Source organism: Pongo pygmaeus, chromosome 13 (genome assembly GCF_028885625.2).
Source record: "Pongo pygmaeus isolate AG05252 chromosome 13, NHGRI_mPonPyg2-v2.0_pri, whole genome shotgun sequence".
In the NCBI taxonomy this organism is placed as follows: Eukaryota; Metazoa; Chordata; class Mammalia; order Primates; family Hominidae; genus Pongo; species Pongo pygmaeus.
In genome coordinates, this window is record NC_072386.2 from 101825274 (window position 1) to 101840747 (window position 15474).

General features: G+C 39.5%; 1 protein-coding gene across 4 annotated transcripts in view; it reads right to left on the reverse strand.

Moving 5' to 3' along the window:
* The window catches only part of ECPAS (Ecm29 proteasome adaptor and scaffold), a 121560-nt gene that overhangs the window by 19882 nt on the left and 86204 nt on the right, over nucleotides 1-15474 (reverse strand). For all 4 annotated transcript variants that reach the window (XM_054500502.2, XM_063650281.1, XM_054500501.2 and 1 more), the window contains 11 exons: nucleotides 14764-14887; nucleotides 11888-12033; nucleotides 11408-11462; nucleotides 10486-10600; nucleotides 9463-9531; nucleotides 7673-7790; nucleotides 7241-7408; nucleotides 4529-4608; nucleotides 3485-3590; nucleotides 2672-2719; nucleotides 1370-1491 (listed from right to left, as the gene is read on the reverse strand). In XM_054500502.2, the coding sequence (XP_054356477.1) occupies nucleotides 1370-1491; nucleotides 2672-2719; nucleotides 3485-3590; nucleotides 4529-4608; nucleotides 7241-7408; nucleotides 7673-7790; nucleotides 9463-9531; nucleotides 10486-10600; nucleotides 11408-11462; nucleotides 11888-12033; nucleotides 14764-14887 (1151 nt within the window). The remainder of the gene's footprint in view (nucleotides 1-1369; nucleotides 1492-2671; nucleotides 2720-3484; nucleotides 3591-4528; nucleotides 4609-7240; nucleotides 7409-7672; nucleotides 7791-9462; nucleotides 9532-10485; nucleotides 10601-11407; nucleotides 11463-11887; nucleotides 12034-14763; nucleotides 14888-15474) is intronic.

Here is a 15474-nt window from a genome sequence, read left to right on the forward strand (position 1 = left end):
ATCAGGATCCAAGCTCACTCACACATTGCAATCTACTGCATTTCTTAAATCTTTTTTAACAGTCTCCACTCTCCTCTTTTTTTCTTCTTTGTCCTCGTTGATTGTATTCCAGTCATGTCATTTAACATGTTCCTCTTTCCCCTGTACAGATCTACAGGCTCAACTAAGTTCACGTTCAATTTTGTCAACACACACACACACACACACACACACAAAGAATCCTTCCTAGGCAATGCTGTGTGTGTCCTATTCCATCACATCACCATGCACTGGTTGTCTTTTTGTGCTGTGAGGAGTGATTGGTAGGTTCAGGTCTAGCTGCCCTGAATCATTATAAAGTTCTCGTCAGCCATTCACCCAGTGGATTTAGGGGCATCTAATGATCACTACTTAGATTATTTTACTGAGGAGAGCAAAAAGTGATACTTTTTTTTTTTTTTTTGAGACAGAGTTTTGCTCTTGTTGTCCAGGCTGGAGTGCAATGGCGCAATCTGGGCTCACCGCAACCTCCGCCTCCCGGGTTCAAGTGACTCTCCTGCCTCAGCCTCCCGAGTAGCTGGGATTACAGGCATGCACCACCACACCTGGCTAATTTTTTTGTATTTTTAGTAGAGACGGGGTTTCTGCATGTTGGCCAGGTTGGTCTCGAACTCCCGACCTCAGGTGATCCGCCCACTTCGGCCTCCCAAAGTGCTGGGATTACAGGCATGAGCCACCGTGCCCAGCCAAAGTGACACTCTTAATTGCATCATGCCTTTGCATCTGTTAGGTGAGTCCTTCTAAAAAAAACTTTCTCTTATCAACTATCTACTTGCCATGAAATAGTGCTGGCACTATTATTAACAATTTGTTCTACTCTTAAGAGTGAAATAAAAATGGAACAGATAAAGTTCCTAGACAGCACTGTAGTTCAAAATCAAACAAAACATACAAACTAGAATCCTACACTATTGGTTTTAACTTAAAGTAGCCATATATTATATCTAAAAGTGTAAGTACATTTTCCGAATATTTCACCGTTACAAGCGGTAAACAGCTTCTCTTAAATCTAATAATCTGTGAAATATTACTAAATATTATAATGAACAAACATGCTCCTGAGGACCTACAGTTTAACAGGAAGATGTGCTTGTTGGGAGCAGAGGCTGATGACAACAGAACAACACGCTTGACTCAGAATGCTGGGCAAAAATAAGGTCTCATGAGAATGTTTCTGTGAAAATATTCTGACTCACAAGTTTTCACAAATGACCCAAGGGTCATTCTCCTAACCTCTTTCTCCATATTTTCCAGAATCTAACCTTGAAAGAAACACAATTTCTAGGAACTGAGCAAATCCAATACATTCATTTCATCAATGGATGCACACCTGAGGGCTCGAACTTCCGTCACGGGGCTCATCATTCCTTTGTCCAGAAGGCAAGGCAGAAGGGCAGCGATGGTTCTCTGGCCAGCTGCTCCCTTGGCAGGGTCACACATTTTCACACAGACCTCACATACAAAGAGCATGGATGTTAGTGAAAGTGACTGCTCATCCAATAAAGCATTCATCTGACAAAAGACTTTCTATTTCACATATCCAGAGAGAAGAATAAGTGAATCTACTTTCTCTGACACTACAGAGACACAGAGGAATGAGATCGGAGATTGAGTCCTAGGTCTGCCAAGAACTAAACAGAAAATTTGGTAAGGCATTTCACTCTCTAAGCACTGGTCCTCCAATTTGTGAAATACAGAACAAAACAGATGATGATGAAATGAGAAAATATGTAAGAAAGCACTTTGAAAAACATTTAGGGCTGGGTGCAGTAGCTCACACCTATAAACCCAGCACTTTGGGAGGCTGAGGCAGGCAGACTGCTTGAGCCCAGGAGTTTGAGACCAGCCTGGGCAACATGAAGAGACTCTGTCTCTACAAAAAATATGAAAAATTAGCCAGGCATGGTGGCATACACCTGTGGTCCCAGCTCTCCAGGAGGCTGAGGTGGGAGGATCACCTAAGCCCGGGAGGTCGAGACTACAGTGAGTCGTGATCACGCCACTGCATTCCAGCCTGGGTGACAAGAGTGAGACCTTGTCTCAAAAAAAAAAAATTAAAATTAAAAATTAAATAAAGAAGTTTTGAAGTGTTATCATCATCATCAATAACGCTGGGTCACAGCACAATATAGTGGTCAAGATCACATCTGAAACAGGAAAACACCTGTATTTAAAACCTGGTTTTACTACTCATGTGACCTATGGCAAGGTTTGTGCAACTAGAATGTAAAGTTCCTGATATATCACAAAATCAAGTTCAAGTGGGAGATAATTTAGTTTCAAAAAGCTTTCCAACCTCACAGATATGAAAGGTAGCTTTATATATAAACACAGCAAAAGCAAGAGAAAAGACAGGTGTTGCTTGATCTGAGTGATGTGCTCTTCAGGGTTAAATCAAAGTTTTATCTTAATTTCACCATTTAAAGAGACCACAAGTATACTCTGTTCAACATACTAGCACTGCAGTGTTTACAGCACTCACTTTCTCATTCATTCTAAGAGTAGTGAACTACAACATGAAGCCAATTATACTGCAACTAAATGTCATTTCCTATGACAGTAAGTAAATCATTGTCATGGTCATCCAGAACCCTGCCCCACTCCATTCCCAATGTAAGACAGGGGTTTTCACCTTGCTCAGAGTTTTCAGAGCTAGTTCTGCTGCTTTTCGTACAGATTCCTAAAAATGACAAAAGTGTGACATCATACAAGTTAGAGAGTTTCACTATCATCTACTCTACAATTTGCAATTTAATTGCCTCAGGCCCTATAGAGATTGGTGGAAAATCTTACATTTCATATCACGTTAAAAAAATTGGTATCTCATCAGACTCTCTGCCCATCAAGGAACACATTACCATGCCATACTATTAATTTTTAAACATTAACTGTAACCTATTTTGATCTTAAAAAATTTAGCTAGTAACAGTTGAGAAACTAAATGTATTATAAAAGTAAATACATAAAGATCTATGTGAGAATTCTGAAACACTTAAAAGCCTCCAATAAATAAAGCAAAAAGAAAGGTAAAACTGAAGTGCCTAATTTTAATAGTAAAATATCAAAATGCCTAAAATTAAGATTGCCCAAGAAAAATTCAGAGGAATTAGCCACATTACTTGAGAATAATTAATCCCATTTACAGAACTGATCAAAATACTGTTACTATGTCCAAAACTGTTATTTGTCCCTAATCCAATAGAATCACGAGATCTCTATTGAAAGAGGTATACAGCCACCTTTTTTTTCCCTAAGTCTATTTAATTTAGATCTAAGGATACCCAACCTTGCAACTTCACAGACACATTAAGGCTGAAACTTTGGAAGAAAACGTTGGTCTCTTAAAATTATCTGGAAATGAAATTTTGACATACACAACATAAATATTTTAATAATTCCAATTTAACTTTTTGTATACATAAATGCTGATTTATTTCTATAATACCTTGATATCATCTTGTACTCTAAAAAGCGTTTCCCAAATTTCTGGAAGTTTATCAATGATGTCATCTAAGGGTCTTCCTCTCAATAAATCATTCAAAGCTAAACAGCTGAAAATTAAAATTTCATTTCAATATATGATGAAGAAGGTCAGTATTTTACTATGAAACATTTATACTAAAAAAGAATACAGATTCTGCCTCTAATTCGAGTTCTCATCCCCTCACCCCAAAACAGCAATGACTTCTCTCCAGGTGCCTCAAATATACCATATATATATAGAATTTACAATTACAAAATGTTTGTTTCCCACAACTATAATACAATCCCTTTGAGATGACACATCGTTTTTTATTCACCAGTGTGCCCCCAGGGCCTAGCACACGGCCATGTTCACACTGGGCACCGAATGAATCTAACTTGTATACAGAAATGCTATACTATAAAGTCATGACAGTACAAAAATACATCTTGGTGTCTACCAATTTAACAGGTAATCTTCAACTTCTTTGATTTCATACTTATATAAACTATGACAATTTAGGAAAATCATTGACCAAAGCTTAAACAGTTAAAGAAAAATAACTATCTAATGTAGCCAACAAGAAATATGCTTTTTGGTAGTTTTTGTTTTGCTTTGTTTTGAGCGAGAGTCTCATCTCACTCTGTCGCCCAGGCTGGAGTTCAATGGCACAATCTCGGCTCACTGCAACCTCTGTCCCCTGGCTGGGTTCAAGCGATTCTCCTGCCGCAGCCTCCCATGTAGCTGGGATTACATGCACATGCCACTGGGCCCAGCTGATTTTTGTATTTTTAGTAGAGACAGGGTTTCACCATGTTGCCCACGCTGGTCTTGAACTCCTCACCTCAGGCGATCCACCCACCTCAGCCTCCCCGTGGGCTGGGATCACAGGTGTGAGCCACCACGCCCGGCCAGCTTTTTAGTAGTTTTAATTTATTCCTTTTGCACAAAGTATAAAACCTAGAAATTTTGAAGGGAAAAAAATTCAGTTTTATTTGACCAAACTTATATTCCTAAAAATGGTACCTGGATTCTCGAACTCGCCACGTATTGCTTGTAAGGTTCTTAACCAAATCTTGAAGAATTTCTTTCAAATATTTATCCACCTAATGAAAGCAAAAGGATAAAATTTAAAATGCAAAATCCATCAATCATCAAATTATTCAACTCTTAACCACACTGGTTAACCACACTTAACCACACTGACCATGATTCTATATTTTACAGCCTCCATGTCTCTCTAGGCCACTCAGCCCACAAATCTCTTCCCACTTTGGTCGCTATAAAGCTGCCAGGTAATCATTTTAAAATGTACTTTTGATGCTCTTACTTTCCTCAGAGCATCAGAATGAAGTCCATTCACCCAGGCATGCACACAAAGCCTTCCATGACTCATCCAGACCCAAAAGTACCATATTCAAGTCTCACCTCCATTCCTTGGCACATGCCACCTCTCCCTACAATCCCCTTCCCAGGTCCTACTTGCTTGGCTAACTCCTACTTGTCCTTCAAGGTTCATATTAGCCATTCTTTCTCAGAGAAGATTAGCTTGGGTACTCTCCTCTCTGTTCCCATAGCACCTTCTGAAGAAGCATCACACAAAATCATACAATAACTGCACTATTTCACTATACTGGAGACCCTCAAGGGGGTCGGGTGCAGTTATTGTACAGGACAGTGCAGTTATTGAAGGACAGAGTCTCACTCATAAGTGCAGTTATTAAAGGACAAAGTCTCACTCATCATCAGTGCAGTTATTAAAGGACAGAGTCTCACTCATCATCAGTGCAGTTACTGAGGGACAGAGTCTCACTCATTGTCAGTGCAGTTATTGAGGGACAGAGTCTCACTCATCGTCAGTGCAGTTACTGAGGGACAGAGTCTCACTCATCATAAGTGCAGTTATTGAAGGACAGAGTCTCACTCATCGTCAGTGCAGTTACTGAGGGACAGAGTCTCACTCATCGTCAGTGCAGTTACTGAGGGACAGAATCTCACTCAACATCAGTGCAGTTACTGAGGGACAGATTCTCACCATCGTCAGTGCAGTTACTGAGGGACAGATTCTCACTCATCATCAGTGCAGTTATTGAGGGACAGAGTCTCACTCATCATTAGTGCAGTTATTGAGGGACAGGGTCTCACTCATCTTTTTATCCCCAGTACCATACCCAGTGCCTGGTTCATGACTGTTCAGAATGAAAGATGAGTTCTACTTTTTAAGCCTCTGTTCTGTTTTGATATACACTTAGCAACTTGGTAATAATGACAAAACAATAGTAGAATGCTGACATTCTCAAAAATTTACGGCTTTTCCACTTTTATAGGTAGGAAAAGTTTTGTTATCCTTACTTATATGTAAGAAAACCAAGACAAAGAGGTAAATAACAAACTGATGTCTTCCTATGTCTGCTTCTCTCAACATTCTCCCTGGATGATTTCATCCACACTTGTGGCTTAATCCTTTCACTTATAGAGATGACACTCACGTCTCAAGGGTCTAGGCCTGTGTCCTGAGCTCAGACCTACAAAGCCCATTGGCCTATTAGATCTTGGCTGACCCAAAAGTGCCACATGTTCTTCTGGAGCAAGCAAAACTCATTGAGTCTTCAAAGCTGAACCCTCAAGTACCTACCACCAAGAATAGAAACATATTCAACCTAGTACCAGATAGGAGAGACAGGAAGGGGCCACATTACGGGCAGGGACTTGTAAGACATAGTAAGGATCACAGAATTTATTTAAAGTGAGCTGTAAAGCTACTAAAGGATTTTAACCCAAAATGGCACAATCTAACTTGCATTTTTAAAATCACTTTTGCTACTATGTAGGTAATTAAATGAAGAAAGGCAAAGAGAAAAAAAAAAGACGATGATGACCTATTCATCAGTAAAGAATTAGGGAAAGAAGAGAGTAGATTCAAGGAATACTTTGGAAGCAGAATCAACAGAATTTGCTACTAGATTCAACTGGGGGTGGTGGTGAGACACAGATCAAAATAAAGTATGACGCCAAGTTTTCTGGCAAATAGGTGAACAGTGAGAATAGAGGGGGAAGGTTATTTTTTAAGTCCTGTTCTGGGCATGTTGGGTTTATGGTATTCTGAAACAACACTGAAGTGAAATTTTCAAGTAAACAGTAACATATGCATGTCTAAAGTGCAAGTGACATCTGGACCAAAAGTTTAAGGTTGGGAACTTTCACAATAAAGATGAATTTATATGCCTTGGAACTGACTGATATAGAGAAGGCTCAGAGAGCAAAAGATACTCAGAGACAAGCCCTGAGAAATCTTAATATCTAAAAGTGGGATAGAACATGATTAACAGCCAGATGAGAGGACACCAACAGAGAAAACAAAATGGCAATTGCCTGCTTCCTTGTCTGTCTCCCCAACTAACTGAATTCATTAGAGATGGGACTATGACCCATTCTCCATTGCATCAACAGTCCCTGTCCACATTTACTATTCCATTTGTGGGAATATATAATCATTTCCTTAACCATCTTCCCAGTGGACATTTATATTGTTTCCATTTTGGAGATTTCAATAAATGTTGCCATACACATCTTTGATACCTTGAAAGAAGGAAGAAAGCATGGAATGAAAGACAATTTATTTGTTTAAACAAGTAAGCATAAAAAGTAGAAAGGAAGATGGGCACTGGGTTTAAATCTTATGCATGACCTTGGACACTCTACAGTGTTTTCCTAACACAGGGGTTCACAGATACTTACCATGGATTTGTCAGTGACCAACGCATTCCAAATACTTGTCATGGCCTGTCGAATGCCAAGGTTGGGATCAAACTGGTAACGATAAAGTCGAGGAACTAGCTGAGGCAGAAAAGGAGCCAGCTGCTCTCCAGCTCTGGTAGCAATTACATTAAAACCAAAAGCAGCACCCTAAAAATAATAGGCTGAAGTGACTCAGATGCACCCATTATAGTAAAATATTAACATAGCAAAAAATTCTCCCTCCCAAACTTATGTCTAAATACAGCCTGATTTATTGGGCTTTCCAATCAATAGCAGCTTTGTGGGGTTCAGCTTTCTCATCAGGCACAGACTTTCACAAAATGCACTATATATCATCTGCCACTGTCTGCCAATGTAGCATGTTTGGTTTGCAGGAAAAAAATAAATAATTGTCCAGTGATAGCAACTTACCTTCCTAGAGTTCCACATTGCATGATGGTTGGCTAAATTCATAAATTTATACACCAGATCTGGCTGGCTAAGATCACTTGCCAGAGAACAAAGTTCCTTGTAAGTAGAAAGGCCCTGACTTGGAAACAAAGAAAAAGAGGTAGGCAATAATATACTTCTCTCTCTCCAGCCTAAAAAATTACATCATCAATATTACTAGGACATATTAAAATCAAATTTTCACTCAATTTCTAATATTGAGTTATCTTATCACCATGGAGACAGAAAACAGGTTGGGAAGAATATAAAAAGTCACTTAATTCAACTATTAGCAATTCCTAAGCCCCTCTACATTGCTGCTGATAAATGACCTAAACGCACGTCTAAGTCCATAGATGTGGTCCCCTCACCACCTGGGGATGCAACTCAATAATTCTTCATTATGTTATGCATAATCTCACATGATCATAAGAGAGTCACTGGAAGACAACATCTGCCTTCCCTAAGTCTTTTCTAAGCTAGACCACCCTAATTCTGATTAACTTCAGTCTTGTTAACTTTCCTCTGAACAAATAATATTGGCTCAAATATCTAATTGTTTTGTTATTTTGTAAAATGTAAGCACTTTTTAAAAAACTTAGAAGGAGTCTACAAGGAGAGTAAGTAGAATGAAAACAACTTTTGATGTGATAACACTGTACTGTGGGGGAACGTCAACGACGGAACTGCAGCTTTCTCCTGTTGCAGACAACAATGAAGCAGGCTCGTGTGTGACACCACAGCAAGGCCCTGCAACCAGCAAAGATTTGCCTAACGATCCGTAGAAATAAAGCATGATAAAATAAAGGAGGTCAGCCTCAAGGAATTTATTTTAAATGCTAAAGTAGTGGCCTCTAAGATAAAGAATTACACCCACCCAAAACTAGCGGCAGTGAGTGCACCTAGCAATGCTTCCAGGTGTTCCGCAGGACTCAGCTGCCTGAGAGCTGACAGCTCTTGGCCTAGTCAGTCTCCCACAACTGCCCTTAAAGCTCAACATCATGGGCTCCCACGCAGCAGCCCACCACCAATGGCTGGTCACTAAGAGGACATAAAGGGCCAGGCTCTGTGCCTCAAAGCAGAAGAACTCCGAAAGGCCACCCATGCCAGCTCAGAGCTCCTCAAGAGGCCGGTATCCACTGAAACGATGGTAGCAGTTCTGCCCCTCCCTCAGTCATAGGCCCTATCCTGCTTCATCATCCCCCCAAAGTGACCCCTAGGGCACTCCCCAGTAAATTTCCCACACAGAAATCTATCTCAGAGTTTGTTTCCCAGGACACTTAATTTAAGACATCAGCCTGCCGGGCACGGTGGCTCACGCCTGTAGTCCCAGCACTTTGGGAGGCCGAGGTGGGTGGATCCCCTGAGGTCAGGAGTTCGACACCAGCCTGACCAACATAGTGAAACCCCGTCTCTACTAAAATACAAAAATTAGCCAGGCGTGGTGGCAGGTGCCTGCAATCTCAGTTACTTGGGAGGCTGAGGTAGGAGAATCTATCGCTTGAACCCAGGAGGCGGAGGTTGTAGTGAGCCGAGATCACGCCACTGCACTCCAGCCTGGGCAACAAAAGTGAGGCTCCATCTCAATTAAAAAAAAAAAAAAAAAAAAAAAAGACATCAGACTTTTTTCCATGTAAGTTTTCTTCTTCCACCAATAGACAACATTTCCTAAGAGGGTAGAAATCAACTTCATGACTGCTCTATTTACCAGACTAATAAATACATACATATATTTAAAGATGTTTACCATTCAATGGATTTAGCATACTTACCCATCTGGTGTTTTGCCAAGAGCTCCCCCTTGGAATACCACTGTCTCTCCAGAAACTTCATGTTTAACTCTAAATCAAAACAATAATTTCAATAAGCTTCAAGCTTTTCATACCAACATTCAACTAGCCAATACAATTCATTTACAAAGTGATAAAACTTCCTATCAAGCATTTACTGTGCACAAGATATAAAAGTTCTTTCCAGCCAGGCACAGTGGCTCACACCTGTAATCCCAGCACTTTGGGAGGCCGAGGTGGGTGGATCACTAGATCAGGGATTTGAGGCCATTCTGGCTAACATGGTGAAACGCCATCTCTACTAAAAATACAAAAAATTAGCCGGGCATGGTGGCATGCGCCTGTAGCCCCAGCTACTCGGGAGGCTGAGGCGGGAGAGTTGCCTGAACCAGGGAGGCAGAGGTTGCAGTGAGCTGAGATCGTGCCACTGCACTCCAGCCTGGGCAACAGAGCAAGACTCCAACGCAAAAAAAAACAAAACAAAAACAGCCCTTTCCATCAGGCTGCAAATTTTATAAAATGAATTCAGAATGAACAAATTAACAGATGAAAAAGACATTTCACATAATTTCCACTAAATTAAATGTGGTAGCACATGAAAAACTATCCTTCCTACAAGGGAGGCAACATAAAGCAGCAATCCCTTACACAGATGATTTCCCCTCACACTCTTCACGGATTAGACTATGAATGATATGCAAGCTTCTTCTCCGTATCTTAACTTCCGTTTAGCCAACAGTAATTACGGCATTTTTCTAATCCAATATATTAATTGTCTGAGACCATTAAACTTTCGAAGCTTGACCTAGTGGCATGCTCCTAAAGTTAATGGTATACACTGGAATAATTGTGCTATCCACAGCACAACAATTACGGATTTGCAATTTAGAAAAGGCTTTATAAACGAAAAAATGGAAGGCTGAATCTTCCTTCTCCAGCATATTCTCACTATGTGTACAGACTTCCTCTATGGGCTTGAATCTAAAATTTTCAAGTTCACCATACCTTTTGCCAGTCATAAGTGTTTCCACAAGTGTAGAAACCAATTCCTGTTGATCTTGTTCATTGCCTAGTTCATAAACCAACCCAAGGCCCTTTGATGCAACATCTTGGCTAAGTTCTACAAGAAAGTCAGACAAGATTGTATCACTTTAAAAAAATTTTGTCTACTTGCTATGAAATCAAAATTTTTAAAAAGTTATGTTGACACTAACCCAAAATGATAGCAAAGTAAAGATATAAAAACAGAATCAATATGCCTATTTTGTTAAAAATAATAATAAATCATTTCAGTGGACACGGCACCATACAAGTTACCGTAAATGAGAACCACATTCACAGAAGATCCAGTTCACAAACCTAGACAATACTGATGGACCTATACAGTGTCACTGGACAGTGCAGCGACAGACTATCCATGGGCTGTAAGTCATATATCAGAGATAAAAACAGCCTCACAAGATCTCAATACACTCAGACCTAACTTTTAAAAGTCAATGCAAGACCATATGTTTAAAACAAGTTATAAAACAAAGCTACTATTGAAACATTTAACATATGTATGTACACTCTCTCCTAGCTTAAATCAGAGAGGAAAAGTAACCAGAGGCAGAAAAAAGCTATTAGGAGAGATACTAACGTTAAAGAAGGCCTCGGCTCCATTTTAAAATGCAGAGTTGAGGAACGTGTTCTAATGTATAAACCAATAAATGAGAAAGAATCTAAGTTTCCTGTATCCTAACTAGAAATTTTGGTTTCTAAGCCATTAACATAATGCTTATCCTTACTACTAACAAATAAGGTTTAATAATTGTTTTAATCACACAGCTCAAGAAAGTTTTCTTTTATGTTCATTAATCCAGGTTTTTGAACATTTAAAATACAAGTTCACTTAAGTTTAGAAATCAAATATTAACCAACAACCTACCATCATTTTCTGATAGAACTGAAACAAATGCACTTTGAATTTCTTTAAGATGAGACTGAAAGAAGAAAAAAGGCATTAGAACACTGAAACTCTACCTCTTTGAGAGAGTAAGAGTCTTGCTCTCACCGTGCACAAAATTTGTAGTCTTATTATCCAAGCCAGTTACAATCGCTGTTTTGCTCTCATCTTTACAGGTGGCCCAAATCACCTGGAGCTGCACCACTTACAGGTAGTCTAACACATGCAAGCCGACCATTGCCCCAACTGAGCCTTCCTATCTCAAGCACTTCTGACTTTATTCCTTCAAGGCTAGAATCATCTTCCAGCCTATATATATCAGGCCACCATCCTTCATTCCTTCATGTACAATGTATTTCAAAATATCTACTATTGGTTAATGACCTTCACCCTCATATGCTTTCCTTGCTACTTATAATACTGTGGTTTCCAACAGGGCTGACCACATACAGCATGGCTCACCTTCACTTCTTTGTGGGTACTTAGCTTCCTCACAAGGGAAAGGAGCCAGATGCAGGCTGCTTGCCTCACGTGTGGGTTGGGGCTGATGATATGTTTATTTAAAATCACATCCAACACCCATGGAACCACATCATTCACTTTGGCTCCTGGGGAAAAGCAAAGAAAAATAACAAAGAATTAAAATAACTCAACATAGTTTCCTGAAAAAATTAAATTCAAATCAACATTTACTCAACAGAACAATCCTATATTAAAATCTAAATGACTAAGGTGTTTAAAAAGTTGCTGAAAGAATCAACAATTATTCACTCTAGAACCTAGTGTAAACAAAATTACATTTCAAAGGTACTCGAGTAACTTTTTAGTTCCTGAGAATGAAAACTTAGCCCTAATCTCTCTAGTGTCAGCAATTTTTCTTTGTCCACTAGATGTTTCTCATCTTCCATCTAAAAACTAACAAACTTCTTTTGCACTTACTTTCCTCCTCCAGCTACCATACTGTTTTCCTCCTTTCCTTTATTACTCCAGGGTTTCTCAACCTCAACACTACTGACATTGTGGCTGGATAATTCTTTATCATACAAAGCTGTGCTATACACTGCAGGATGTCTAGCAGCATCCTGTGCCTTCACCCACTAGAGACCAGTGGCACCCACCCTCCCCAGTGTCTAGACATTACCAAATGTCTAGTGGCAAAAATCTCATTCTTCCAGTGACAAATCACTGATTTACATTAAGACCCTTCAAAATAGTTGTTTAAACTCATCTTCAAACTTTGCTCTTCTCTTTTCTTGAGCCCACTCCAAATCAGCCTTCTACCTTCTCTTCTCCATAGAAATTAGTCATAGAAATCACGAATGACTTTCCTGTTGCTAAGTCCAATGATGGTTTCTCAATTCTCACCTTAGTCGATCTATTGGCAGTACATGACATGGTCAATTCCCCTCCACCCCTTCTCCCTTCATAGCTCCTCACTGAGCACATTACTCCAGTTCTCAGAGTCAGAATCCCTTCTTTTAATTCCCGTAACCACAACTCTAACTGCCAGCAGTTCTGCTATCTGGGCACCTACAATTACAAAACCAACAAGTTCTTACTAGATTCCCATAACATGACCGGGATATGTAGAGATGTTAAGATGGCTAAGACCTGGGCCCTAAATGGCTTCTCAAATGCTGTTCATTCTACTCACAGCAAGATTGGTACACTGTAACCAACAACGACATCCAATGGCTGAGAAGCACTCAGATGAGAATGACATAGAACACGCATGATCAAAATTCACATCAGAGATTCATCATCCCTCCCTTCTCCACAATATTTTATGTTTTCCTTTCCCAAAACAGACAAAAATAGAACTTCAACATTTAATGGACAATTTGAGATTCCTTTGGATGGGTAAAAAGCCAAGCAGGATGCAATCTTCCAAGAAGAGTTTGAGGCAATACAAGAGTTCAGAGGATGAAGACTGGCATAGATGCCTCTCTACTAACCTCTACTTGCTTAAGTCACTATGTAAAAACCCATGGAGTCAGAAACGTGCCTCTCACAGCAAACCCACTCCTCAGTGTGAGCCCTCCCTGCTGTCAAGCCTCTGTTACCACCTCTCACATGCAACCTGAAAATTCCCACTTCAGGTTTGGTTGTCTTCTTGTTAACAATGTTGCTTCCCTTCCTTACCTCCTTCCTTCTATACAAACTGCTCCTTGCCTTGCTTCATGTGTGTTCAAAGAAAAACCTCAAAGAACTGACTCTGATTCAGCTTCCGTCAATCCACAACTCTCATTACAGTGCAAGCAAAAGTGTGTTTTTCTATTTCCTTTAAATCTCTTTATGATGGCTAATGAAATAATAGGTGAACACATTACCGTGGAGTTAAATGTTAACTGTAACACTAAGTGCAATAACTAAATTAATGCATATTCATGATGGAACACAATATACAATAAAATTTTTACCATGAGAATACTCTCTTTTGATTTCCTCACTTGAGAGAATAAAACATGAAAACTTGGTGACTTTTCCTTCTGTTTAAATTTTTTTTTATTCTAGCTCAAATACTAAAATATATTTTCAATTCCAAATTCAAATCAAACCACAACAAAGTTGAAATCATAATATATAAAACATAAAGTCAGAAACCACATGTTCCCTCAACTATATGCTGTCACTAAAAGCCAGTGTACCTAGAGCGCTAGCAGAAGGCACTGAGGCTTCATTATGTAATAAAGGATTAGAGGACACATCATCTGGAAACAACTATACCTTGAATTCTCAAACTGGCTAAATACATAAATCCTCATGAAAAGAGCACAAGCTTCAAGGTAATCCAGAGCTGACTCTCCTGCTTGCTTGCCAAAGGGTCAGAAAAAGAAGTTAACTAATTTCATGCTGTCTGCTTTTTTTTTTTTTTTGAGACAGAGTCTTACTCTGTCGCCCAGGATAGAGTGCAGTGGCACGATCTCAACTCATTTGCAACCTCCGCCTCCCAGTTTCAAGAAATTCTCGCGCCTCAGCCTCCCGAGTAGCTGGGATTACAGGCTTGTGCTACCACGCCCAGCTAAGTTTTGTATTTTTAGTACAGATGGAGTTTCACCATGTTAGCCAGGCTGGGCTCTAACTCCTGACCTCAGGTGATTCGCTCATCTCAGCCTCCCGAAGTGCTGGGATTACAGGCGCTCACAAGCCACTGTGCCCAGCCTCATGCTGTCTTCTTCACTCAACTATTTTTCTTGACTGAATGAAATTGGTAAAACAGATATAAATATTTTAAAAAAGTAATACGGAATGTATAATGTTTTTGCCTCAAATGTGATAAAGAGAACAAAAAAAGGGTTACTTGATAATTATAAATCGATTAGCTGAATATTTGGTACCAGCAGGTGGAGTATATTCCTCTTCAGTCACTTGCCAGGCATCTCGGGCAGCCACAGAACTAGTTCCTATTGCAGCGCTGGTAATGGCTTCGCCAATAGTGAACTGAAGTTCTATCTGCTTGGCCTGCAACGAACGAAGTAAAAGCCATGAATGAGAAAACACATTTTCCAAAAACATCCATTTCTACAGAAAGCCTGCTTAAAAGTGTGTTTCTGAGCATGTTTTGTTTTCACTCTTTGCCCTAGTTTGCTTTCGGCTAATTCAATCGCTCAAAGGCCAGGGATGGTGAGGGAGTGGAGGATGTAAGAATCCCTTGAAGATATTTTTCAAAGTCTTTGCTGACCTCCTCACCCTCAGTAGAGAACTACTAAGCAGTGATTTATGATCTCTGGAAGCATAATATGGTTCACCTAAGGAGGACAGAAAATCCGATCAACTTTGAAGCCATGTAAGTCTCAATATAAATTCTAGCTATCTCTCACCAGCTATAAACCCTTATTTAAACTTCTATGAGCCTCAAAAACTTCATTTGTAAAAGGAGCATAATATCATCATCCACAGCATTAGGCTTTAAGAATTAAATGAGGTTAATGTACATAAAACTATTATATAGTATGTTTGATTGTGGTTGCTCCACAATAAATAGTAGCCATTATATTTTATTAACATTTATTTAACAATTATTTAACTCTTTGCACTCTTAAATTATA